Source organism: Leptodactylus fuscus, unplaced genomic scaffold (assembly GCF_031893055.1).
Source record: "Leptodactylus fuscus isolate aLepFus1 unplaced genomic scaffold, aLepFus1.hap2 HAP2_SCAFFOLD_727, whole genome shotgun sequence".
NCBI lineage: Eukaryota > Metazoa > Chordata > Amphibia > Anura > Leptodactylidae > Leptodactylus > Leptodactylus fuscus.
In genome coordinates, this window is record NW_027440765.1 from 34,435 (window position 1) to 60,312 (window position 25,878).

Genomic DNA, 25,878 nt, shown 5'->3' on the forward strand with positions numbered 1-25,878 from the left:
CTCCTGGAAACTCCAGAGAAACCCGGAAATACCGAGCGAGTCCAGAATGAGGGTCAGTGTGCTGTCAGGTGAGTGTTGTATCCGGAGTGACCCGCTGTCACCTGTATAACAGAGCCCTAGTGACCCGCTGCCTCCTGTATAACAGAGCCCTAGTGACCCGCTGCCTCCTGTATAACAGAGCCGTAGTGACCCGCTGTCACCTGTATAACAGAGCCCTAGTGACCCGCTGTCACCTGTATAACAGAGCCCTAGTGACCCGCTGTCACCTGTATAACAGAGCCCTAGTGACCCGCTGTCACCTGTATAACAGAGCCCTAGTGACCCGCTGCCTCCTGTATAACAGAGCCGTAGTGACCCGCTGCCTCCTGTATAACAGAGCCCTAGTGACCCGCTGTCACCTGTATAACAGAGCCCTAGTGACCCGCTGTCACCTGTATAACAGAGCCCTAGTGACCCGCTGTCACCTGTATAACAGAGCCCTAGTGACCCGCTGTCACCTGTATAACAGAGCCCTAGTGACCCGCTGTCACCTGTATAACAGAGCCCTAGTGACCCGCTGTCACCTGTATAACAGAGCCCTAGTGACCCGCTGCCACCTGTATAACAGAGCCCTAGTGACCCGCTGCCTCCTGTATAACAGAGCTGTAGTGACCCGCTGTCACCTGTATAACAGAGCCCTAGTGACCCGCTGCCACCTGTATAACAGAGCCCTAGTGACCCGCTGCCCCCTGTATAACAGAGCCCTAGTGACCCGCTGCCTCCTGTATAACAGAGCCCTAGTGACCCGCTGTCACCTGTATAACAGAGCCCTAGTGACCCGCTGTCACCTGTATAACAGAGCCCTAGTGACCCGCTGTCACCTGTATAACAGAGCCCTAGTGACCCGCTGTCACCTGTATAACAGAGCCCTAGTGACCCGCTGTCACCTGTATAACAGAGCCCTAGTGACCCGCTGCCTCCTGTATAACAGAGCCCTAGTGACCCGCTGTCACCTGTATAACAGAGCCCTAGTGACCCGCTGCCTCCTGTATAACAGAGCCCTAGTGACCCGCTGCCTCCTGTATAACAGAGCCCTAGTGACCCGCTGCCTCCTGTATAACAGAGCCCTAGTGACCCGCTGTCACCTGTATAACAGAGCCGTAGTGACCCGCTGTCACCTGTATAACAGAGCCGTAGTGACCCGCTGTCACCTGTATAACAGAGCCCTAGTGACCCGCTGTCACCTGTATAACAGAGCCCTAGTGACCCGCTGTCACCTGTATAACAGAGCCCTAGTGACCCGCTGTCACCTGTATAACAGAGCCCTAGTGACCCGCTGTCACCTGTATAACAGAGCCCTAGTGACCCGCTGTCACCTGTATAACAGAGCCCTAGTGACCCGCTGTCACCTGTATAACAGAGCCCTAGTGACCCGCTGTCACCTGTATAACAGAGCCCTAGTGACCCGCTGTCACCTGTATAACAGAGCCCTAGTGACCCGCTGCCTCCTGTATAACAGAGCCCTAGTGACCCGCTGTCACCTGTATAACAGAGCCGTAGTGACCCGCTGTCACCTGTATAACAGAGCCCTAGTGACCCGCTGTCACCTGTATAACAGAGCCCTAGTGACCCGCTGTCACCTGTATAACAGAGCCCTAGTGACCCTCTGTCACCTGTATAACAGAGCCCTAGTGACCCGCTGTCACCTGTATAACAGAGCCCTAGTGACCCGCTGTCACCTGTATAACAGAGCCCTAGTGACCCGCTGTCACCTGTATAACAGAGCCCTAGTGACCCGCTGCCACCTGTATCACAGAGCCCTAGTGACCCGCTGTCACCTGTATAACAGAGCCCTAGTGACCCGCTGTCACCTGTATAACAGAGCTGTAGTGACCCGCTGCCACCTGTATAACAGAGCCCTAGTGACCCGCTGCCTCCTGTATAACAGAGCTGTAGTGACCCGCTGCCTCCTGTATAACAGAGCCCTAGTGACCCGCTGTCACCTGTATAACAGAGCCCTAGTGACCCGCTGTCACCTGTATAACAGAGCTGTAGTGACCCGCTGCCACCTGTATAACAGAGCCCTAGTGACCCGCTGTCACCTGTATAACAGAGCCCTAGTGACCCGCTGCCTCCTGTATAACAGAGCCCTAGTGACCCGCTGCCTCCTGTATAACAGAGCCGTAGTGACCCGCTGCCTCCTGTATAACAGAGCCCTAGTGACCCGCTGCCTCCTGTATAACAGAGCCCTAGTGACCCGCTGCCTCCTGTATAACAGAGCCGTAGTGACCCGCTGCCTCCTGTATAACAGAGCCCTAGTGACCCGCTGCCTCCTGTATAACAGAGCCCTAGTGACCCGCTGTCACCTGTATAACAGAGCCCTAGTGACCCGCTGTCACCTGTATAACAGAGCCCTAGTGACCCGCTGTCACCTGTATAACAGAGCCCTAGTGACCCGCTGTCACCTGTATAACAGAGCCCTAGTGACCCGCTGTCACCTGTATAACAGAGCCCTAGTGACCCGCTGTCACCTGTATAACAGAGCCCTAGTGACCCGCTGTCACCTGTATAACAGAGCCCTAGTGACCCGCTGCCACCTGTATAACAGAGCCCTAGTGACCCGCTGTCACCTGTATAACAGAGCCGTAGTGACCCGCTGTCACTAGGGCTCTGTCACGTTTCTATTCTGTAACGTAACGCGCCTGATGACGGGTGTTTCTATTCTGTGACGTAACGCGCCTGATGACGGGTGTTTCTATTCTGTAACGTAACGCGCCTGATGACGGGTGTTTCTATTCTGTAACGTAACGCGCCTGATGACGGGTGTTTCTATTCTGTAACGTAACGCGCCTGATGACGGGTGTTTCTATTCTGTGATGTAACGCGCCTGATGACGGGTGTTTCTATTCTGTGATGTAACGCGCCTGATGACGGGTGTTTTTGTTCTCCAAATTGAAGTCCGTTTTGATGGGTCTTTCTGTTCTGCGGTATGCACTGCTGCATGTCTCTATTTTTAGGCTTGAAGCGCCCCCATTTTTTTTGTTTTCAGTCATCACGCCCCATGTTGGGTTTTTCTGTTTTCCGTCATCACGCCCCATGTTGGGTTCTTCTGTTTTCCGTCATCACGCCCCATGTTGGGTTCTTCTGTTTTCCGTCATCACGCCCCATGTTGGGTTTTTCTGTTTTCCGTCATCACGCCCCATGTTGGGTTTTTCTGTTTTCCGTCATCACGCCCCATGTTGGGTTTTTCTGTTTTCCGTCATCACGCCCCATGTTGGGTTTTTCTGTTTTCCGTCATCACGCCCCATGTTGGGTTCTTCTGTTTTCCGTCATCACGCCCCATGTTGGGTTCTTCTGTTTTCCGTCATCACGCCCCATGTTGGGTTTTTCTGTTTTCCGTCATCACGCCCCATGTTGGGTATTTTTTCCTGCAGGTTACTCTGCAGCTGTCAGATAAAAGCATCACTGCAGGATTCAGATGAATTTATTTTTGGGGTATTTTTGGCGATTGTTGGGTTCTGACCCTGTGTCGCGCCCCCGCCCTTTACCACAATCATCCTCACAGACTAGGATAGTGCTGATGCAATAAAGGGGCACATGGAACCTCATCTTGCTGATTTGGGGGATAAGAGTTGCCCAACAAGGATAAGCCCAGGGACAATAACATGAAGCTGTCGTACGGTATCTGCAGCCAAAGCAAGGAGTGAATTAAATGTAGGAAATTTCCCATACCCCCCCCCCTCCCCCCGCCCCTCCCCCGCCCCCTATTACCATCTACTCCTTCAAAACTCCATCACCGAGACACACGGGAAAACGCCCTTGTGTACCCCATTGTGACCACTTGTTTATATAGTAACTGCATCTTGTCCTCCCGCTTGGGCCGCGGCCTGTTAGTGCCAGTAACAGCATCAGGTCCGCCATCTTGTCCTACCTCTTGGGCCGCGGCCTGTTAGTGCCAGTAACAGCAGCAGGTCCGCCATCTTGTCCTCCCGCTTGGTCGGCCTGTTAGTGCCAGTAACAGCAGGTCCGCCATCTTGTCCTCCCACTTGGTCGGCCTGTTAGTACCAGTAACAGCAGCAGGTCCGCCATCTTGTCCTACCTCTTGGGCCGCGGCCTGTTAGTGCCAGTAACAGCAGCAGGTCCGCCATCTTGTCCTCCCGCTTGGTCGGCCTGTTAGTGCCAGTAACAGCATCAGGTCCGCCATCTTGTCCTCCCACTTGGTCGGCCTGTTAGTACCAGTAACAGCAGCAGGTCCGCCATCTTGTCCTCCCGCTTGGGCCGCGGCCTGTTAGTACCAGTAACAGCAGCAGGTCCGCCATCTTGTCCTCCCGCTTGGGCCGCGGCCTGTTAGTGCCAGTAACAGCAGCAGGTCCGCCATCTTGTCCTCCCGCTTGGGTCATGGCCTGTTAGTGCCAGTAACAGCAGGTCCGCCATCTTGTCCTCCCGCTTGGGCGGCCTGTTAGTGCCAGTAACAGCATCAGGTCCGCCATCTTGTCCTCCCGCTTGGGATATGCCCTGTTAGTGCCAGTAACAGCAGCAGGTCCGCCATCTTGTCCTCCCGCTTGGTCGGCCTGTTAGTGCCAGTAACAGCATCAGGTCCGCCATCTTGTCCTCCCACTTGGTCGGCCTGTTAGTACCAGTAACAGCAGCAGGTCCGCCATCTTGTCCTCCCGCTTGGGCCGCGGCCTGTTAGTACCAGTAACAGCAGCAGGTCCGCCATCTTGTCCTCCCGCTTGGGCCGCGGCCTGTTAGTGCCAGTAACAGCAGCAGGTCCGCCATCTTGTCCTCCCGCTTGGGTCATGGCCTGTTAGTGCCAGTAACAGCAGGTCCGCCATCTTGTCCTCCCGCTTGGGCGGCCTGTTAGTGCCAGTAACAGCATCAGGTCCGCCATCTTGTCCTCCCGCTTGGGATATGCCCTGTTAGTGCCAGTAACAGCAGCAGGTCCGCCATCTTGTCCTCCCGCTTGGGCCGCGGCCTGTTAGTGCCAGTAACAGCAGGTCCGCCATCTTGTCCTCCCGCTTGGGCCGCGGCCTGTTAGTGCCAGTAACAGTAGCAGGTCCGCCATCTTGTCCTCCCGCTTGGGCCGCGGCCTGTTAGTACCAGTAACAGCAGCAGGTCCGCCATCTTGTCCTCCCGCTTGGGCCGCGGCCTGTTAGTGCCAGTAACAGCATCAGGTCCGCCATCTTGTCCTCCCACTTGGTCGGCCTGTTAGTACCAGTAACAGCAGCAGGTCCGCCATCTTGTCCTACCTCTTGGGCCGCGGCCTGTTAGTACCAGTAACAGCAGCAGGTCCGCCATCTTGTCCTACCTCTTGGGCCGCGGCCTGTTAGTGCCAGTAACAGCAGCAGGTCCGCCATCTTGTCCTCCCGCTTGGTCGGCCTGTTAGTGCCAGTAACAGCATCAGGTCCGCCATCTTGTCCTCCCACTTGGTCGGCCTGTTAGTACCAGTAACAGCAGCAGGTCCGCCATCTTGTCCTCCCGCTTGGGCCGCGGCCTGTTAGTGCCAGTAACAGCAGGTCCGCCATCTTGTCCTCCCACTTGGGTCATGGCCTGTTAGTGCCAGTAACAGTAGCAGGTCCGCCATCTTGTCCTTCCGCTTGGGCGTGGCTTGTTAGTGCCAGTAACAGCAGCAGGTCCGCCATCTTGTCCTCCCGCTTGGGTCATGGCCTGTTAGTGCCAGTAACAGCAGGTCCGCCATCTTGTCCTCCCGCTTGGGCGGCCTGTTAGTGCCAGTAACAGCATCAGGTCCGCCATCTTGTCCTCCCGCTTGGGATATGCCCTGTTAGTGCCAGTAACAGCAGCAGGTCCGCCATCTTGTCCTCCCGCTTGGGCCGCGGCCTGTTAGTGCCAGTAACAGCAGGTCCGCCATCTTGTCCTCCCGCTTGGGTCATGGCCTGTTAGTGCCAGTAACAGCAGGTCCGCCATCTTGTCCTCCCGCTTGGGCCGCGGCCTGTTAGTGCCAGTAACAGTAGCAGGTCCGCCATCTTGTCCTCCCGCTTGGGCCGCGGCCTGTTAGTACCAGTAACAGCAGCAGGTCCGCCATCTTGTCCTTCCGCTTGGGCCGCGGCCTGTTAGTGCCAGTAACATCAGGTCCGCCATCTTGTCCTTCTGATTGGGCCGCGGCCTGTTAGTGCCAGTAACAGTAGCAGGTCCGCCATCTTGTCCTCCCGCTTGGGCCGCGGCCTGTTAGTACCAGTAACATCATGTCCGCCATCTTGTCCTTCCGCTTGGGCCGTGGCTTGTTAGTGCCAGTAACAGCAGCAGGTCCGCCATCTTGTCCTACCTCTTGGGCCGCGGCCTGTTAGTGCCAGTAACATCATGTCCGCCATCTTGTCCTTCCGCTTGGGCCGTGGCTTGTTAGTGCCAGTAACAGCAGCAGGTCCGCCATCTTGTCCTACCTCTTGGGCCGCGGCCTGTTAGTGCCAGTAACATCATGTCCGCCATCTTGTCCTTCTGATTGGGCCGCGGCCTGTTAGTGCCAGTAACAGCAGGTCCGCCATCTTGTCCTCCCGCTTGGGCGGCCTGTTAGTGCCAGTAACAGCATCAGGTCCGCCATCTTGTCCTCCCGCTTGGGATATGCCCTGTTAGTGCCAGTAACAGCAGCAGGTCCGCCATCTTGTCCTCCCGCTTGGGCCGCGGCCTGTTAGTGCCAGTAACAGCAGGTCCGCCATCTTGTCCTCCCGCTTGGGTCATGGCCTGTTAGTGCCAGTAACAGCAGGTCCGCCATCTTGTCCTCCCGCTTGGGCCGCGGCCTGTTAGTGCCAGTAACAGTAGCAGGTCCGCCATCTTGTCCTCCCGCTTGGGCCGCGGCCTGTTAGTACCAGTAACAGCAGCAGGTCCGCCATCTTGTCCTTCCGCTTGGGCCGCGGCCTGTTAGTGCCAGTAACATCAGGTCCGCCATCTTGTCCTTCTGATTGGGCCGCGGCCTGTTAGTGCCAGTAACAGTAGCAGGTCCGCCATCTTGTCCTCCCGCTTGGGCCGCGGCCTGTTAGTACCAGTAACATCATGTCCGCCATCTTGTCCTTCCGCTTGGGCCGTGGCTTGTTAGTGCCAGTAACAGCAGCAGGTCCGCCATCTTGTCCTACCTCTTGGGCCGCGGCCTGTTAGTGCCAGTAACATCATGTCCGCCATCTTGTCCTTCCGCTTGGGCCGTGGCTTGTTAGTGCCAGTAACAGCAGCAGGTCCGCCATCTTGTCCTACCTCTTGGGCCGCGGCCTGTTAGTGCCAGTAACATCATGTCCGCCATCTTGTCCTTCTGATTGGGCCGCGGCCTGTTAGTGCCAGTAACATCATGTCCGCCATCTTGTCCTTCTGATTGGGCCGCGGCCTGTTAGTACCAGTAACAGCAGCAGGTCTGCCATCTTGTCCTCCCGCTTGGGCCGCGACCTGTTAGTGCCAGTAACAGCAGGTCCGCCATCTTGTCCTCCCGCTTGGGCCGCGACCTGTTAGTACCAGTAACAGCAGCAGGTCCGCCATCTTGTCCTCCCGCTTGGGCCGCGACCTGTTAGTACCAGTAACAGCAGCAGGTCCGCCATCTTGTCCTCCCGCTTGGGCCGCGGCCTGTTAGTGCCAGTAACAGCAGGTCCGCCATCTTGTCCTCCCGCTTGGGCCGCGACCTGTTAGTGCCAGTAACAGTAGCAGGTCCGCCATCTTGTCCTCCCGCTTGGGCCGCGACCTGTTAGTACCAGTAACAGCAGCAGGTCCGCCATCTTGTCCTCCCGCTTGGGCCGTGGCTTGTTAGTGCCAGTAACATCAGGTCCGCCATCTTGTCCTCCCGCTTGGGCCGCGGCCTGTTAGTGCCAGTAACATCAGGTCCGCCATCTTGTCCTTCTGATTGGGCCGCGGCCTGTTAGTGCCAGTAACAGTAGCAGGTCCGCCATCTTGTCCTCCCGCTTGGGCCGTGGCCTGTTAGTGCCAGTAACAGTAGCAGGTCCGCCATCTTGTCCTCCCGCTTGGGCCGTGGCCTGTTAGTGCCAGTAACAGTAGCAGGTCCGCCATCTTGTCCTCCCGCTTGGGCCGCGACCTGTTAGTACCAGTAACAGCAGCAGGTCCGCCATCTTGTCCTCCCGCTTGGGCCGCGACCTGTTAGTGCCAGTAACAGTAGCAGGTCCGCCATCTTGTCCTCCCGCTTGGGCCGCGACCTGTTAGTGCCAGTAACAGTAGCAGGTCCGCCATCTTGTCCTCCCGCTTGGGCCGTGGCTTGTTAGTACCAGTAACAGTAGCAGGTCCGCCATCTTGTCCTCCCGCTTGGGCCGCGACCTGTTAGTACCAGTAACAGCAGCAGGTCCGCCATCTTGCCTTCATTGTGTTCTTGTGTGTTGCAGTTCTCGTGACTACATGGCTTCCGTCAGCCTTTGGACTTACCATAGATATTTCGCCCCGCTCTCCTCGCCCTGGCCAGAATGTTCTTCTTAATGTTTCGGATATTCCTCAGTCCTTCCTCTTGGTAGAATGGTACAAGGGACAGAGCCCAAGCGCCAGCGATCAGATCATCAGCATCCAAGTGAATGGCTCCCCAGTCAGCCGAAATCTATTGGGGTTCCATGAGGTCGACCTGTTCTCTAATGGCTCGTTACAGATCCGAAATCTCCAGAACCTCCACAAGGGCTTCTACACAGTGAGCGTCCAGATGAGGGAGGGGCTGCTACAGGCCAAAGCCGACCTGATCCTAGATGGTGAGTGTGCAGGACCCAATATGGCGCTGACCGCACCGGCCGACCATTGTAGTATGTAAGTGGAGGATCAGATCTACGGGCAGAGCAACAACAGATTGTATATGGCGGCATATGGAGCCCAGGCGGGTGAATAGGAGGTTCAGCGTGTGCCCCCTTATGTGGGTGGTGGAGGAGGACCATCGGGAGAGACCAAAGCAGGCGGTGAGGGGGGGGGGGGGAGTCTGTGTAATGGGGATGTTGTAATCGCCCATGATGATGGTGGGGGTGTCTGAGCAGGTGGTGAAGTGGCCGATGAAGGCGGCGGTAGGTCCCGGCGGTCGGTATATGGCGGCAGTGGCATAACTAGGAATGACGGGGCCCCCCCTGACCGACAACGAAGACCTCGACCGACCCCCTCCTATGCATTCCTGCGCGCTCTAATATACCCCATAGTGGCCCCTGCACACAGTATAATGTCCCATAGTGGTCCCTGCTCACAGTATTATGTCCCATAGTGGCCCCTGCACACAGTATTATGTCCCATAGTGGCCCCTGCACACAGTATTATGTCCCATAGTGGCCCCTGCACACAGTATTATCCCCCATAGTGGCCCCTGCACACAGTATTATCCCCCATAGTGGCCCCTGCACACAGTATTATGTCCCCTATAGTGACCCCTGCACACAGTATTATGCCCCATAGTGGTCCCTGCACACAGTATTATGCCCCATAGTGGCCCCTGCACACAGTATTATGTCCCATAGTGGCCCCTGCACACAGTATTATCCCCCATAGTGGCCCCTGCACACAGTATTATATCCCATAGTGGCCCCTGCACACAGTATTATGTCCCATAGTGGCCCCTGCACACAGTATTATATCCCATAGTGGCCCCTGCACACAGTGTTATGTCCCATAGTGGCCCCTGCACACAGTGTTATGTCCCATAGTGGCCCCTGCACACAGTGTTATGTCCCATAGTGGCCCCTGCACACAGTGTTATGTCCCATAGTGGCCCCTGCACACAGTGTTATGCCCCATAGTGACCCCTGCACACAGTATTATCCCCCATAGTGGCCCCTGCACACAGTATTATCCCCCATAGTGGCCCCTGCACACAGTATTATCCCCCATAGTGGCCCCTGCACACAGTATTATATCCCATAGTGGCCCCTGCACACAGTATTATGTCCCATAGTGGCCCCTGCACACAGTGTTATATCCCATAGTGGCCCCTGCACACAGTGTTATGTCCCATAGTGGCCCCTGCACACAGTGTTATGTCCCATAGTGGCCCCTGCACACAGTGTTATGTCCCATAGTGGCCCCTGCACACAGTATTATGCCCCATAGTGACCCCTGCACACAGTATTATCCCCCATAGTGGCCCCTGCACACAGTATTATCCCCCATAGTGGCCCCTGCACACAGTATTATGTCCCATAGTGGCCCCTGCACACAGTATTATCCCCCATAGTGGCCCCTGCACACAGTATTATCCCCCATAGTGGCCCCTGTACACAGTATTGTGGCCCCTGCACACAGTATTATACCCCATAGTGCCCCCTGCACACAGTATTATCCCCCATAGTAGCCCCTGCACACAGTATTATCCCCCATAGTGGCCCCTGCACACAGTATTATCCCCCATAGTGGCCCCTGCACACAGTATTATGCCCCATAGTGGCCCCTGCACACAGTATTATCCCTCATAGTGGCCCCTGCACACAGTATTATCCCTCATAGTGGCCCCTGCACACAGTATTATGTCCCATAGTGGCCCCTGCACACAGTATTATGTCCCATAGTGGCCCCTGCACACAGTATTATGTCCCATAGTGACCCCTGCACACAGTATTATGCCCCATAGTGACCCCTGCACACAGTATTATCCCCCATAGTGGCCCCTGCACACAGTATTATCCCCCATAGTGGCCCCTGCACACAGTATTATATCCCATAATGGCCCCTGCACACAGTATTATGTCCCATAGTGGCCCCTGCACACAGTATTATCCCCCATAGTGGCCCCTGCACACAGTATTATCCCCCATAGTGGCCCCTGTACACAGTATTGTGGCCCCTGCACACAGTATTATACCCCATAGTGCCCCCTGCACACAGTATTATCCCCCATAGTAGCCCCTGCTCACAGTATTATGTCCCATAGTGACCCCTGCACACAGTATTATGTCCCATAGTGGCCCCTGCTCACAGTATTATGTCCCATAGTGGCCCCTGTACACAGTATTATGTCCCCTATAGTGACCCCTGCACACAGTATTGTACCCCATAGTGGCCCCTGCACACAGTATTATCCCCCATAGTGGCCCCTGTACACAGTATTGTGGCCCCTGCACACAGTATTATACCCCATAGTGCCCCCTGCACACAGTATTATCCCCCATAGTAGCCCCTGCTCACAGTATTATGTCCCATAGTGGCCCCTGTACACAGTATTATGTCCCCTATAGTGACCCCTGCACACAGTATTATGTCCCATAGTGGCCCCTGCTCACAGTATTATGTCCCATAGTGACCCCTGCACACAGTATTATGTCCCCTATAGTGACCCCTGCACACAGTATTGTACCCCATAGTGGCCCCTGCACACAGTATTATGTCCCCTATAGTGACCCCTGCACACAGTATTATCCACCATAGTGACCCCTGCACACAGTATTATACCCCATAGTGGCCCCTGCACACAGTATTATGTCCCCTATAGTGACCCCTGCACACAGTATTATACCCCATAGTGGCCCCTGCACACAGTATTGTACCCCATAGTGGCCCCTGCACACAGTATTATGTCCCCTATAGTGACCCCTGCACACAGTATTATCCCCCATAGTGGCCCCTGCACACAGTATTATGTCCCCTATAGTGACCCCTGCACACAGTATTATACCCCATAGTGCCCCCTGCACACAGTATTATCCCCCATAGTAGCCCCTGCACACAGTATTATCCCCCATAGTGGCCCCTGTACACAGTATTGTGGCCCCTATAGTGACCCCTGCACACAGTATTGTACCCCATAGTGGCCCCTGCACACAGTATTATACCCCATAGTGGCCCCTGCACACAGTATTATCCCCCATAGTGGCCCCTGCACACAGTATTATGTCCCCTATAGTGACCCCTGCACACAGTATTGTACCCCATAGTGGCCCCTGCACACAGTATTATGTCCCATAGTGACCCCTGCACACAGTATTATGTCCCCTATAGTGACCCCTGCACACAGTATTATCCCCCATAGTGGCCCCTGCACACAGTATTATGTCCCCTATAGTGATCCCTGCACACAGTATTATCCCCCATAGTGGCCCCTGCACACAGTATTATGCCCCATAGTGGCCCCTGCACACAGTATTATGCCCCATAGTGGTCCCTGCACACAGTATTATCCCCCATAGTGGCCCCTGCACACAGTATTATGTCCCATAGTGGCCCCTGCACACAGTATTATGTCCCATAGTGGCCCCTGCACACAGTATTATGCCCCATAGTGGTCCCTGCACACAGTATTATGCCCCATAGTGGCCCCTGCACACAGTATTATGCCCCATAGTGGCCCCTGCACACAGTATTATCCCCCATAGTGGCCCCTGCACACAGTATTATATCCCATAGTGGTCCCTGCACACAGTATTATCCCCCATAGTGGCCCCTGCACACAATATTATGCCCCATAGTGGCCCCTGTACACAGTATTATGCCCCATAGTGGTCCCTGCACACAGTATTATCCCCCATAGTGGCCCCTGCACACAGTATTATGCCCCATAGTGGCCCCTGCACACAGTATTATGCCCCATAGTGGCCCCTGCACACAGTATTATGCCCCATAGTGGCCCCTGCACACAGTATTATCCCCCATAGTGGCCCCTGCACACAGTATTATGCCCCATAGTGGTCCCTGCACACAGTATTATGTCCGCCGATCGTTATACTCGGGGGTCCGAAAAGACCCCCCGAGTATAGTGATAGTGGTAGCGCCTGTCACCGGGCCCCTAATGTCTCGGGCCCTGTGGCAGCTTCCTCTGCTTCTCCGGCGGTAGTTACGCCACTGTATGACGGCCAGTTGTAGGTTGGAGGGTGAGTAGATATGAACCGAGTTCACTTCAAAGGCGGAGGTGGTGAAGGCAGGTGACGGTTGGATGAGGGCGAATGAGCAATCGTGTGACAGGAGGACGCCTCCACCTCCATCAGGGTTATTGTTGGGACGGGGAGTGTGTGAGAATGGCAGACCCCCATAGGAGGGGGAGGCGGTGTCTGGAGGGTCAGCCATGTTTCTGTGATGCCGAGAAATGTAAATCCATTAGTAATGAAGAGGTGGTGGATGTAGTCTAGTTTATTGCGTGCGGAGCGGGTGTTCCAGAGTGCATCAGAGAGGACAGGGGGAGGGGCAGGTTAGATAGGTGTAAGATTTAGGGGGTTCCGTTCGCTGACTCCGGGTGTGGGGAACAAGCTGAAAGTAGGGATTTGCTGGGGTGGTCCAGGATTAGGAAGAAGTAAGGAGTAGCCGGGAGAGGGACAGCAGGGGTAGGTAGGAGATACTGCCGCCACCCCATGTCTCACGTCACCAGTCCTGCGGCTAATACTGACCCCTCTATACATTAGTCACTGGGTGGAAATGCCCCGCTGCCAAATCCACACTGGTCAGAAAATCAGAAGTGTTCACAACCGTTGATCTCGTGACCACCGCGGTCAGAAGGTTCTGTCTGTCCCCGTTTTAGCCCATTTTATTATATTGTTGGTGTCTCTTCTTAGATTCCACCAGTGGATTGAGTGCCGGGGCGATCGCTGGGATCTGCGTAGGCGTCATCGCAGCAGTCGCCCTGATTGGAGTATCTGTATATGTGTATATAAGGAAAAACAGCTCCGGAGGTAAGTGACTGGTGCCCGGGTAATCATCCTGGAGGAACGTGCGGGAATTGCAAGTAGGGGTATGGTGGATAGTACTATTATTAGTGCATTGGTGGGGGGGTAGATATGGTAAATACTATTATTAGTGTATGGGGGTAGATATGGTAGATACTATTATTAGTGTATGGGGGTAGATATGGTAGATACTATTATTAGTGCATTGGTGGGGGGGTAGATATGGTAAATACTATTATTAGTGTATGGGGGTAGATATGGTAGATACTATTATTAGTGCATTGGTGGGGGGGTAGATATGGTAAATACTATTATTAGTGTATGGGGGTAGATATGGTAGATACTATTATTAGTGTATGGGGGTAGATATGGTAGATACTATTATTAGTGTATGGGGGTTGATATGGTAGATACTATTATTAGTGTATGGGGGTAGATATGGTAGATACTATTATTAGTGTATGGGGGTAGATATGGTAGATACTATTATTAGTGTATGGGGGGGTAGATATGGTAAATACTATTATTAGTGTATGGGGAGTAGATATGGTAAATACTATTATTAGTGTATGGGGAGTAGATATGGTAGATACTATTATTAGTGTATGGGGAGTAGATATGGTAAATACTATTATTAGTGTATGGGGAGTAGATATGGTAAATACTATTATTAGTGTATGTGGGGTAGATATGGTAGATACTATTATTAGTGTATGTGGGGTAGATATGGCAGACACTATTATTAGTGTATGGGGAGTAGATATGGTAGATACTATTATTAGTGTATGGAGGGTAGATATGGTAGATACTATTAGTGTATGGAGAGTAGATATGGTAGATACTATTATTAGTGTATGGGGGGTAGATATGGTAGATACTATTATTAGTGTATGGGGGTAGATATGGTAGATACTATTATTAGTGTATGGGGGAGTAGATATGGTAGATACTATTATTAGTGTATGGGGGTAGATATGGTAGATACTATTATTAGTGTATGGGGGTAGATATGGTAGATACTATTATTAGTGTATGGGGGGTAGATATGGTAGATACTATTATTAGTGTATGTGGGGTAGATATGGTAGATACTATTATTAGTGTATGGGGAGTAGATATGGTAGATACTATTAGTGTATGGGGGGGGATATGGTAGATACTATTAGTGTATGGGGGGGTAGATGTGGTAGATACTATTATTAGTGTATTGGGGGTAGATGTGGTAGATACTATTATTAGTGTATGGGGGGTAGATGTGGTAGATACTATTATTAGTGTATGTGGGGTAGATATGGTAGATACTATTATTAGTGTATGGGGAGTAGATATGGTAGATACTATTAGTGTATGGGGGGGGATATGGTAGATACTATTAGTGTATGGGGAGTAGATATGGTAGATACTATTATTCGTGTATGGGGGGTAGATATGGTAGATACTATTATTAGTGTATGGGGGTAGATATGGTAGATACTATTATTAGTGTATGTGGGGTAGATATGGCAGACACTATTATTAGTGTATGGGGAGTAGATATGGTAGATACTATTATTAGTGTATGGAGGGTAGATATGGTAGATACTATTAGTGTATGGAGAGTAGATATGGTAGATACTATTATTAGTGTATGGGGGGTAGATATGGTAGATACTATTATTAGTGTATGGGGAGTAGATATGGCAGACACTATTATTAGTGTATGGAGGGTAGATATGGTAGATACTATTAGTGTATGGGGGGGTAGATGTGGTAGATACTATTATTAGTGTATTGGGGGTAGATATGGTAGATACTATTATTAGTGTATGGGGAGTAGATATGGTAGATACTATTATTAGTGTATGGGGAGTAGATATGGTAGATACTATTATTAGTGTATGGGGGTAGATATGGTAGATACTATTATTAGTGCATTGGTGGGGGGTAGATATGGTAGATACTATTATTAGTGTATGGGGGAGATATGGTAGATACTAATATTAGTGTATGGGGGAGATATGGTAGATACTATTATTAGTGTATGGGGGGTAGATATGGTAGATACTATTATTAGTGTATGGGGGAGATATGGTAGATACTATTATTAGTGTATGGGGGGGTGACTTTTTGCTATAAATACATACAATATTATTGACCACTCTTCAGTAACACTTCGTACAATTGGTCACATGACTACGTCTCTAAATAACTTAAAGGGGTCTCCCATCTACATAATTATTTTTACATTTGTAGATAATTAAAAGTTAAACATTTTTGAAAATATAAGTAACTAGCTGTTACCCGCGACTTGGTCTGCGGTGATTGTAGCAGTGGGTATATACAGGCGCGGGTAAGGATTTCGTAGTGTGTATAAGGGATGGGATATGAAATGTAACTTTGTATCTTGTTGTTGCTGTAATTCAGAGAATCCGTGAGACTTTTGTGTTGCAGTTACTTTGTATTTGAGCTGCTATATATACGGTGTTGTGAGAAACTTTACATAGTGACTTTGGGACAGAAGTATTTGAAGTTAACCCTTTCCCGCCGATGGCATTTTTGGTTTTTCGTTTTTGACTCCCCTCCTTCTAAACCCCATAACTTTTTTATTTCTCCGCTCCCAGAGTCATATGAGGTCTTAATTTTTGCGGGACAAATTTTTCTTCATGATGCCACCATTATTTATTCTATATAATGTACTGGGAAGCAGGGAAAAAATTCAGAATGGGGTGGATTTGAAGAAAAAATGCATTTCTGCGACTTTCTTACGGGCTTTGGTTTTACGGCGTTCACTGTGCAACCAAAATGACCTGTCCCCTGTATTCTGTGTTTCGTTACGATGCCGGGGATACCAAATTTATATGGTTTTATTTACATTTTGACCCCTTAAAAAAAAATCCAAAACTGTGTTAAAAAATGTTTTTTTGAAAAGTCGCCATATTCCGACAGGAGTAACTTTTTTATACGTCCGTGTACGGGGATGTATAGGGCGTCTTTTTTTGCGGGACGGGGTGTACTTTGTAGTTCTACCATTTTTGGGAAATGTTATTGCTTTGATCACTTTTTATTCCAATTTTTATCAGAATCAAAACAGTGAAAAAACGGCGGTTTGGCACTTTTGACCATTTTTCCCGCTACGGCGTTTACCGAACAGGAAAAATATTTGTATATCTTTGTAGAGCCGGCGATTTAGGACGCGCGGATACCTAACATGTATGTGTTTCACAGTTTTTAACTACTTTTATATGTGTTCTAGGGAAAGGGGGGGTGATTTTGAATTTTTAATCCTTTTTATTTTTTTAAATTTTTTTTTTACTTTTTTTTTGCATTTATTAGACGGCCTAGGGGTATTGACATGGGTGGGCGGTGTCGCGGATTGTCAGAGCGGTGGGGGTTGGCAAACATGGCTGCTCCGGAGCGTTAAAGAGCGCCTCCTGGAGTATCGGTAAGGTGAGGGGCAAAGTGGTAAAGTATATGTATATGTGATTGTGTGGGGTTAGGGGCGAGGCTGTAGAGGGCAATAGGAATTTTGTGGCTTGCTATGGTCCAAAGTGTGTGAGATTGCAGAGATGGTGGTGTGAGTTTGGGTTTTGTGGGGGTCCTGGCACAAACGTATGTGCGCTATTGTGACGAAAAGTAGCCTATTGCGCAATCGGGTGTATTAACTATGTTTGTGGAAAATTTCAGCCAAATTGATGGAGCGGGTTTTGCGTGATTGAGGAACAAACATCCAAACACACAAACCCACAAACCCACAAACTTTCCCATTTATAATATTAATAGGGTTACAAATTCTGCCGAGTTTTAAAGATTTTCTCTTTCTTATGGTGAGAGTCTGTTGTCTTGATCAGTTGCCAGTGGATACGACCACTAATTCAGAAACTTTGTAAGGTCAGAGAGTCAGCCCTGATGTCCTTCTAGTGGCCGGGAGATCTCCTGATACATGGAGTGTCCCTGCCTGATAACCCGGATACAATAAAGTCCTAGCTGGTTCCTGACAAGTCCTAGACCATAGAAAGCTTCTGCATTAATGGTCGTACCCATTGGCAACCGCTCAATCCAACAGACTCTCACCACTAAGACATTACAGGAAATCTATAAAACTCTGCAGAATTTGTAATTACTGAGATCTGCAAAAATGTTTCACTTTTAATCATCTACAAATTTATAAATAATTGTGTAGCTGGGAGATTCCCCCTTTGTGTCGTCTCCTTTCCTCCATGTCACATGACTGGTGTCCGATCTGATACCTGCGCCCAGAGGTGCGGCGGACGGGTGGGCGGATAATCCCTAAATTCAGTGTAATAAGATCCCACTCGGATGAGATCGATAGAAGTGATTTGTAGCCGTGAGGTGGACATTGCTCGCTGCAGAAAATACACATCGGCCTCATCCGACTCTACAGCAGAGCTTCTCAAACTGATTTTGTCTACCGCCCACTTCGAGAATTATTTTCTAGCGCCCCCCCCCCCTAAATTTTTTTACTTTACTACATCTTAAGAATCACAATCGCAGTCATTATGTTAATATTGGAGCTTACCGCCATCTATGGTACAGTTTGACAACTTTTGGACAGGAAATAGTTACTGTCTAGTCCCCTAGATGGCGTTACACGAGGAAACGCACGTTAAGCGTAAAGGAGCGGTAAAGTTTGTGTTAAAAGCAAAAAAACAATTTTAAAGGGGTAGCCTCATGAAGCTCGATCTGCCTTCTAAGCTGCCTAAAAATCTTCTTTCTTCCTGTTTGCTCGCTTCAATTAGCCCCACCCCCAAATTAGTGTGTAGCTCCGCCCACCACATAGCGTGATCCTATGGGATGGCTGAAGGGCCTGTGATGTCATCAAAAGGTCCTGTAGACTTGGATTTACCTTGTACAGAGTTTCCTAAAGGACCTGGCTCCTCTGCCCACTAGCAGGCTGCTCTATATAATAAAGCTTTATCCTAGTGAGCAGAGAGAGCAGCTCCTTTACCCAGTAGGATTTAGACTGCTTTATATAAGAAAGCAGCACTTATTCCACACCCCCCTCTATCTCACAGCGGGGAGCTAGGTGATGTGTATGTGATGTGTATGTGATGTGTATGTGATGTGTATGTGATGTGTATGTGATGTGTATGTGATGTGTATGTGATGTGTATGTGTGGTGCAGACACAGGCTGGCTCCGTACACTCAGACCCCCCACACACAGCAGGGAGCTAGGTGACGTGTATGTGACGTGTATGTGACGTGTATGTGACGTGTATGTGACGTGTATGTGACGTGTATGTGTGGTGCAGACACAGGCTGGCTCCGTACACTCAGCCCACACACAGCAGGGAGCTAGGTGATGTGTATGTGACGTGTATGTGACGTGTATGTGACGTGTATGTGACGTGTATGTGATGTGTATGTGATGTGTATGTGTGGTGCAGACACAGGCTGGCTCCGTACACTCAGACCCCCCACACACACAGCAGGGAGCTAGGTGATGTGTATGTGACGTGTATGTGACGTGTATGTGATGTGTATGTGATGTGTATGTGATGTGTATGTGATGTGTATGTGATGTGTATGTGATGTGTATGTGTGGTGCAGACACAGGCTGGCTCCGTACACTCAGACCCCCCACACACACAGCAGGGAGCTAGGTGACGTGTATGTGACGTGTATGTGATGTGTATGTGACGTGTATGTGACGTGTATGTGACGTGTATGTGACGTGTATGTGATGTGTATGTGTGGTGCAGACACAGGCTGGCTCCGTACACTCAGCCCCCCCCCCCCCACACACAGCAGGGAGCTAGGTGATGTGTATGTGACGTGTATGTGACGTGTATGTGATGTGTATGTGTGGTGCAGACACAGGCTGGCTCCGTACACTCAGCCCCCCCCCCCCACACACACAGCAGGGAGCTAGGTGATGTGTATGTGATGTGTATGTGATGTGTATGTGATGTGTATGTGATGTGTATGTGATGTGTATGTGATGTGTATGTGATGTGTATGTGATGTGTATGTGTGGTGCAGACACAGGCTGGCTCCGTACACTCAGCCCCCCCCCACACACACAGCAGGGAGCTAGGTGATGTGTATGTGATGTGTATGTGATGTGTAGGTGATGTGTATGTCATGTGTATGTGATGTGTATGTGTGGTGCAGACACAGGCTGGCTCCGTACACTCAGCCCCCCCCCCCACACACAGCAGGGAGCTAGGTGATGTGTATGTGATGTGTATGTGATGTGTATGTGATGTGTATGTGATGTGTATGTGATGTGTATGTGATGTGTATGTGTGGTGCAGACACAGGCTGGCTCCGTACACTCAGCCCCCCCCCCCACACACACAGCAGGGAGCTAGGTGATGTGTATGTGATGTGTATGTGATGTGTATGTGATGTGTATGTGATGTGTAGGTGATGTGTATGTCATGTGTATGTGATGTGTATGTGTGGTGCAGACACAGGCTGGCTCCGTACACTCAGCCCCCCCCCCCCCCCCACAGCAGGGAGCTACGTCATGTGGCTCCCTCAGCAATGAGCAGGGGGCCAGGTGCTAGTGTCCACAATGAAGTGAATAAACTAAGATAGTGGACACACAAAGCAGTTTTGCTGAAGCCGTGTATTTAGGAAAAGTCTTACATCCACATTAACATGCAGTATAGATAGAATCATTGTTATGATACCACCCCTGTAAATTACCCATCGCCCCCCTAAACCGCTTCAACACCCCCCAATCTTCTCTGTGCCCTTTACTGCCCCCCTATAGGCCTCCAGCGCCCACAAGGGGGCGTTATCGCCCACTTTGAGAGAGACTGCTCTACAGTATGTATATAAGACAAAACAATAAAACCGAAGACAAGTGAGTGAGCCGCCATAGCCTATGTGTATATACAATCATGACAGACAGTACGTATAGCTATATACAAGATTATCACGTTTGGTTTGTTACGGAATATAATCGAATGAACATTCATAACAATACAAAGGTAGAAATCCTCCAATAACCAGAGTCGGAGACCAAGGACCTTCACGATCAGCCGCGTATGCACCACCTTGTAATCTGTTACAACCAGCGTGTACGGCCCCGCAGGATTTCTACCTTTGTATGGTTATGAATCTTCAATTCCACCACATTCTGAATTTTTCCAGTACAATTTGTCCTGCAAAAATAACCCCTCCCCCTTGTCTGTGAGCAGGAAAACAAACATGTTATGGATTCAGGAAAGCTGGGGGGTAAAAATCAAAAATGGCCTCGGCAAGATGGGGCTAAGGTCCTAATCCTTGGCGCAAAGAGGCGCGGACAGCCATATTGGATGTGATTCTGTGTATTATTAGACCGTGCACATATACACTAGACAGTCATATACTACACCAGATTTATCACAGTGACTGATACTGGATGATACATTGTACAGATTACTAATCCTGTGTAATATTAGACAGTGTAACCTTAGACTAGACAGTCTTATACTACACCAGATTTATCACAGTGACTGATACTGGGTGATACATTGTACAGATTACTAATCCTGTGTAATATTAGACAGTGTAACCTTACACTAGACAGTCTTATACTGTACAGATTTATCCTGTACAGATTTATCACAGTGACTGATACTGGATGATACATTGTACAGATTACTAATCCTGTGTAATATTAGACAGTGTAACCTTAGACTAGACCGTCTTATACTACACCAGATTTATCACAGTGACTGATACTGGATGATACATTGTACAGATTACTAATCCTGTGTAATATTAGACAGTGTAACCTTATACTAGACAGTCTTATACTGTACAGATTTATCCTGTACAGATTTATCACAGTGACTGATACTGGATGATACATTGTACAGATTACTAATCCTGTGTAATATTAGACAGTGTAACCTTATACTAGACAGTCATATACTACACCAGATTTATCACAGTGACTGATACTGGATGATACATTGTACAGATTACTAATCCTGTGTAATATTAGGCAGTGTAACCTTACACTAGACAGTCTTATACTGTACAGATTTATCACAGTGACTGATACTGGATGATACATTGTACAGATTACTAATCCTGTGTAATATTAGACAGTGTAACCTTATACTAGACAGTCTTATACTGTACAGATTTATCCTGTACAGATTTATCACAGTGACTGATACTGGATGATACATTGTACAGATTACTAATCCTGTGTAATATTAGACAGTGTAACCTTAGACTAGACCGTCTTATACTACACCAGATTTATCACAGTGACTGATACTGGATGATACATTGTACAGATTACTAATCCTGTGTAATATTAGACAGTGTAACCTTATACTAGACAGTCTTATACTGTACAGATTTATCCTGTACAGATTTATCACAGTGACTGATACTGGATGATACATTGTACAGATTACTAATCCTGTGTAATATTAGACAGTGTAACCTTATACTAGACAGTCATATACTACACCAGATTTATCACAGTGACTGATACTGGATGATACATTGTACAGATTACTAATCCTGTGTAATATTAGGCAGTGTAACCTTACACTAGACAGTCTTATACTGTACAGATTTATCACAGTGACTGATACTGGATGATACATTGTACAGATTACTAATCCTGTGTAATATTAGACAGTGTAACCTTATACTAGACAGTCTTATACTGTACAGATTTATCCTGTACAGATTTATCACAGTGACTGATACTGGATGATACATTGTACAGATTACTAATCCTGTGTAATATTAGACAGTGTAACCTTACACTAGACAGTCTTATACTGTACAGATTTATCACAGTGACTGATACTGGATGATACATTGTACAGATTACTAATTCTGTGTAATATTAGACAGTGTAACCTTACACTAGACAGTCTTATACTGTACAGATTTATCCTGTACAGATTTATCACAGTGACTGATACTGGATGATACATTGTACAGATTACTAATCCTCTGTAATATTAGACAGTGTAACCTTACACTAGACAGTCTTATACTACACCAGATTTATCACAGTGACTGATACTGGATAATACATTGTACAGATTACTAATCCTGTGTAATATTAGACAGTGTAACCTTACACTAGACAGTCTTATACTGTACAGATTTATCACAGTGACTGATACTGGGTGATACATTGTACAGATTACTAATCCTGTGTAATATTAGACAGTGTAACCTTGGACTAGACAGTCTTATACTACACCAGATTTATCACAGTGACTGATACTGGATGATACATTGTACAGATTACTAATCCTGTGTAATATTAGACAGTGTAACCTTATACTAGACAGTCTTATACTACACCAGATTTATCACAGTCACTGATACTGGATGATACATTGTACAGATTACTAATCCTGTGAAATAGTAGACAGTGTAACCTTAGACTAGACAGTCTTATACTACACCAGATTTATCGCAGTAACTGATACTGGATGATACATTGTACAGATTACTAATCCTGTGTAATATTAGACAGTGTAACCTTAGACTAGACAGTCTTATACTACACCAGATTTATCACAGTGACTGATACTGGATGATACATTGTACAGATTACTAATCCTGTGTAATATTAGACAGTGTAACCTTATACTAGACAGTCTTATACTACACCAGATTTATCGCAGTAACTGATACTGGATGATACATTGTACAGATTACTAATCCTGTGTAATATTAGACAGTGTAACCTTAGACTAGACAGTCTTATACTATACCAGGTTTATCACAGTGACTGATACTGGATGATACATTGTACAGATTACTAATTCTGTGTAATATTAGACAGTGTAACCTTACACTAGACAGTCTTATACTGTACAGATTTATCACAGTGACTGATACTGGGTGATACATTGTACAGATTACTAATCCTGTGTAATATTAGACAGTGTAACCTTACACTAGACAGTCTTATACTGTACAGATTTATCACAGTGACTGATACTGGAGATACATTGTACAGATTACTAATCCTGTGTAATATTAGACAGTGTAACCTTAGACTAGACAGTCTTATACTACACCAGATTTATCACAGTGACTGATACTGGATGATACATTGTACAGATTACTAATCCTGTGTAATATTAGACAGTGTAACCTTAGACCAGACAGTCATATACTACACCAGATTTATCACAGTGACTGATACTGGATGATACATTGTACAGATTACTAATCCTCTGTAATATTAGACAGTGTAACCTTACACTAGACAGTCTTATACTACACCAGATTTATCACAGTGACTGATACTGGATAATACATTGTACAGATTACTAATCCTGTGTAATATTAGACAGTGTAACCTTACACTAGACAGTCTTATACTGTACAGATTTATCACAGTGACTGATACTGGGTGATACATTGTACAGATTACTAATCCTGTGTAATATTAGACAGTGTAACCTTAGACTAGACAGTCTTATACTACACCAGATTTATCACAGTGACTGATACTGGATGATACATTGTACAGATTACTAATCCTGTGTAATATTAGACAGTGTAACCTTAGACTAGACAGTCTTATACTACACCAGATTTATCACAGTGACTGATACTGGATGATACATTGTACAGATTACTAATCCTGTGAAATAGTAGACAGTGTAACCTTAGACTAGACAGTCTTATACTACACCAGATTTATCGCAGTAACTGATACTGGATGATACATTGTACAGATTACTAATCCTGTGTAATATTAGACAGTGTAACCTTAGACTAGACAGTCTTATACTATACCAGGTTTATCACAGTGACTGATACTGGATGATACATTGTACAGATTACTAATTCTGTGTAATATTAGACAGTGTAACCTTAGACTAGACAGTCTTATACTGTACAGATTTATCCTGTACAGATTTATCACAGTGACTGATACTGGATGATACATTGTACAGATTACTAATCCTGTGTAATATTAGACAGTGTAACCTTATACTAGACAGTCTTATACTACACCAGATTTATCGCAGTAACTGATACTGGATGATACATTGTACAGATTACTAATCCTGTGTAATATTAGACAGTGTAACCTTAGACTAGACAGTCTTATACTGTACAGATTTATCCTGTACAGATTTATCACAGTGACTGATACTGGATGATACATTGTACAGATTACTAATTCTGTGTAATATTAGACAGTGTAACCTTAGACTAGACAGTCTTATACTGTACAGATTTATCCTGTACAGATTTATCACAGTGACTGATACTGGGTGATACATTGTACAGATTACTAATCCTGTGTAATATTAGACAGTGTAACCTTAGACTAGACAGTCTTTTACTGTACAGATTTATCACAGTGAATGATACTGGATAATACATTGTACAGATTACTAATCCTGTGTAACCTTAGACTAGACAGTCTTATACTGTACAGATTTATCACAGTGACTGATACTGGATGATACATTGTACAGATTACTAATCCTGGGTAATATTAGACAGTGTAACCTTAGACTAGACCGTTCTATACTACACCAGATTTATCACGGTGACTGATTCAGTCTGATAATCCATTGTTCGTTTACACTGCCTATGTTAAGGTTGCAACATTTCTAAGCTAGCTTAGTTTACTACAGAATTTTGGCTCAATAGTGCGTAGTATAGTATATGGGATAGTATGTAGAATGGCATGTAAGATAGTAAATAACATAGTATGTAGGACAGTACATAGGCCTGAGATCTCACTGCTGGGGGGTGGTCTCTGATGCTGATGTTTTTGTATCCACAGCCGGCCACTAGTGCCTCAGACCAGACCTCGCTGTTGTTCCCAGGACAGTGATTGGCTACTTACAGTCAGAGGACTAATATCAGACAAGCTTATTGGATCTCTCCACGACCTGAGACAAGGTCACTGCATCAGACCCTCCACGATGTCCCTCTGACTGGCAGATTTACTAACGCTGAGTGTCGGCACTGCATGTACCCTGTGGGGTGTCCTGCTGGGCGCTGCATGTACCCTGTGGGGTGTCCTGCTGGGCGCTGCATGTACCCTGTGGGGTGTCCTGCTGGGCGCTGCATGTACCCTGTGGGGTGTCCTGCTGGGCGCTGCATGTACCCTGTGGGGTGTCCTGCTGGGCGCTGCATGTACCCTGTGGGGTGTCCTGCTGGGCGCTGCATGTACCCTGTGGGGTGTCCTGCTGGGCGCTGCATGTACCCTGTGGGGTGTCCTGCTGGGCGCTGCATGTACCCTGTGGGGTGTCCTGCTGGGCGCTGCATGTACCCTGTGGGGTGTCCTGCTGGGCGCTGCATGTACCCTGTGGGGTGTCCTGCTGGGCGCTGCATGTACCCTGTGGGGTGTCCTGCTGGGCGCTGCATGTACCCTGTGGGGTGTCCTGCTGGGCGCTGCAT

The 25,878-nt window shown here is 48.3% G+C and overlaps 1 protein-coding gene across 1 annotated transcript; it reads left to right on the forward strand.

Moving 5' to 3' along the window:
* LOC142188746 (cell adhesion molecule CEACAM19-like) lies at positions 1-25,433 on the forward strand. The gene is made up of 4 exons (XM_075261975.1): positions 1-68; positions 8,304-8,654; positions 13,413-13,529; positions 25,259-25,433. Exons 1-4 carry the CDS (start codon positions 47-49, stop codon positions 25,267-25,269), a joined length of 501 nt encoding a protein of 166 aa, XP_075118076.1. The 5' UTR covers positions 1-46; the 3' UTR covers positions 25,270-25,433.
* Positions 25,434-25,878: the final 445 nt, after the last annotated feature.

What these genes read in the sequence shown, in the direction of transcription:
- LOC142188746 (XM_075261975.1), top strand. Translation starts at nt 47, where the DNA reads ATGAGGGTCAGTGTGCTGTCAG. An exon ending in GAGGGTCAGTGTGCTGTCAG is followed by an intron (nt 69 to 8,303) that starts GTGAGTGTTGTA and finishes TGTGTGTTGCAG; the next exon opens with TTCTCGTGACTACATGGCTT. An exon ending in AGCCGACCTGATCCTAGATG is followed by an intron (nt 8,655 to 13,412) that starts GTGAGTGTGCAG and finishes GTCTCTTCTTAG; the next exon opens with ATTCCACCAGTGGATTGAGT.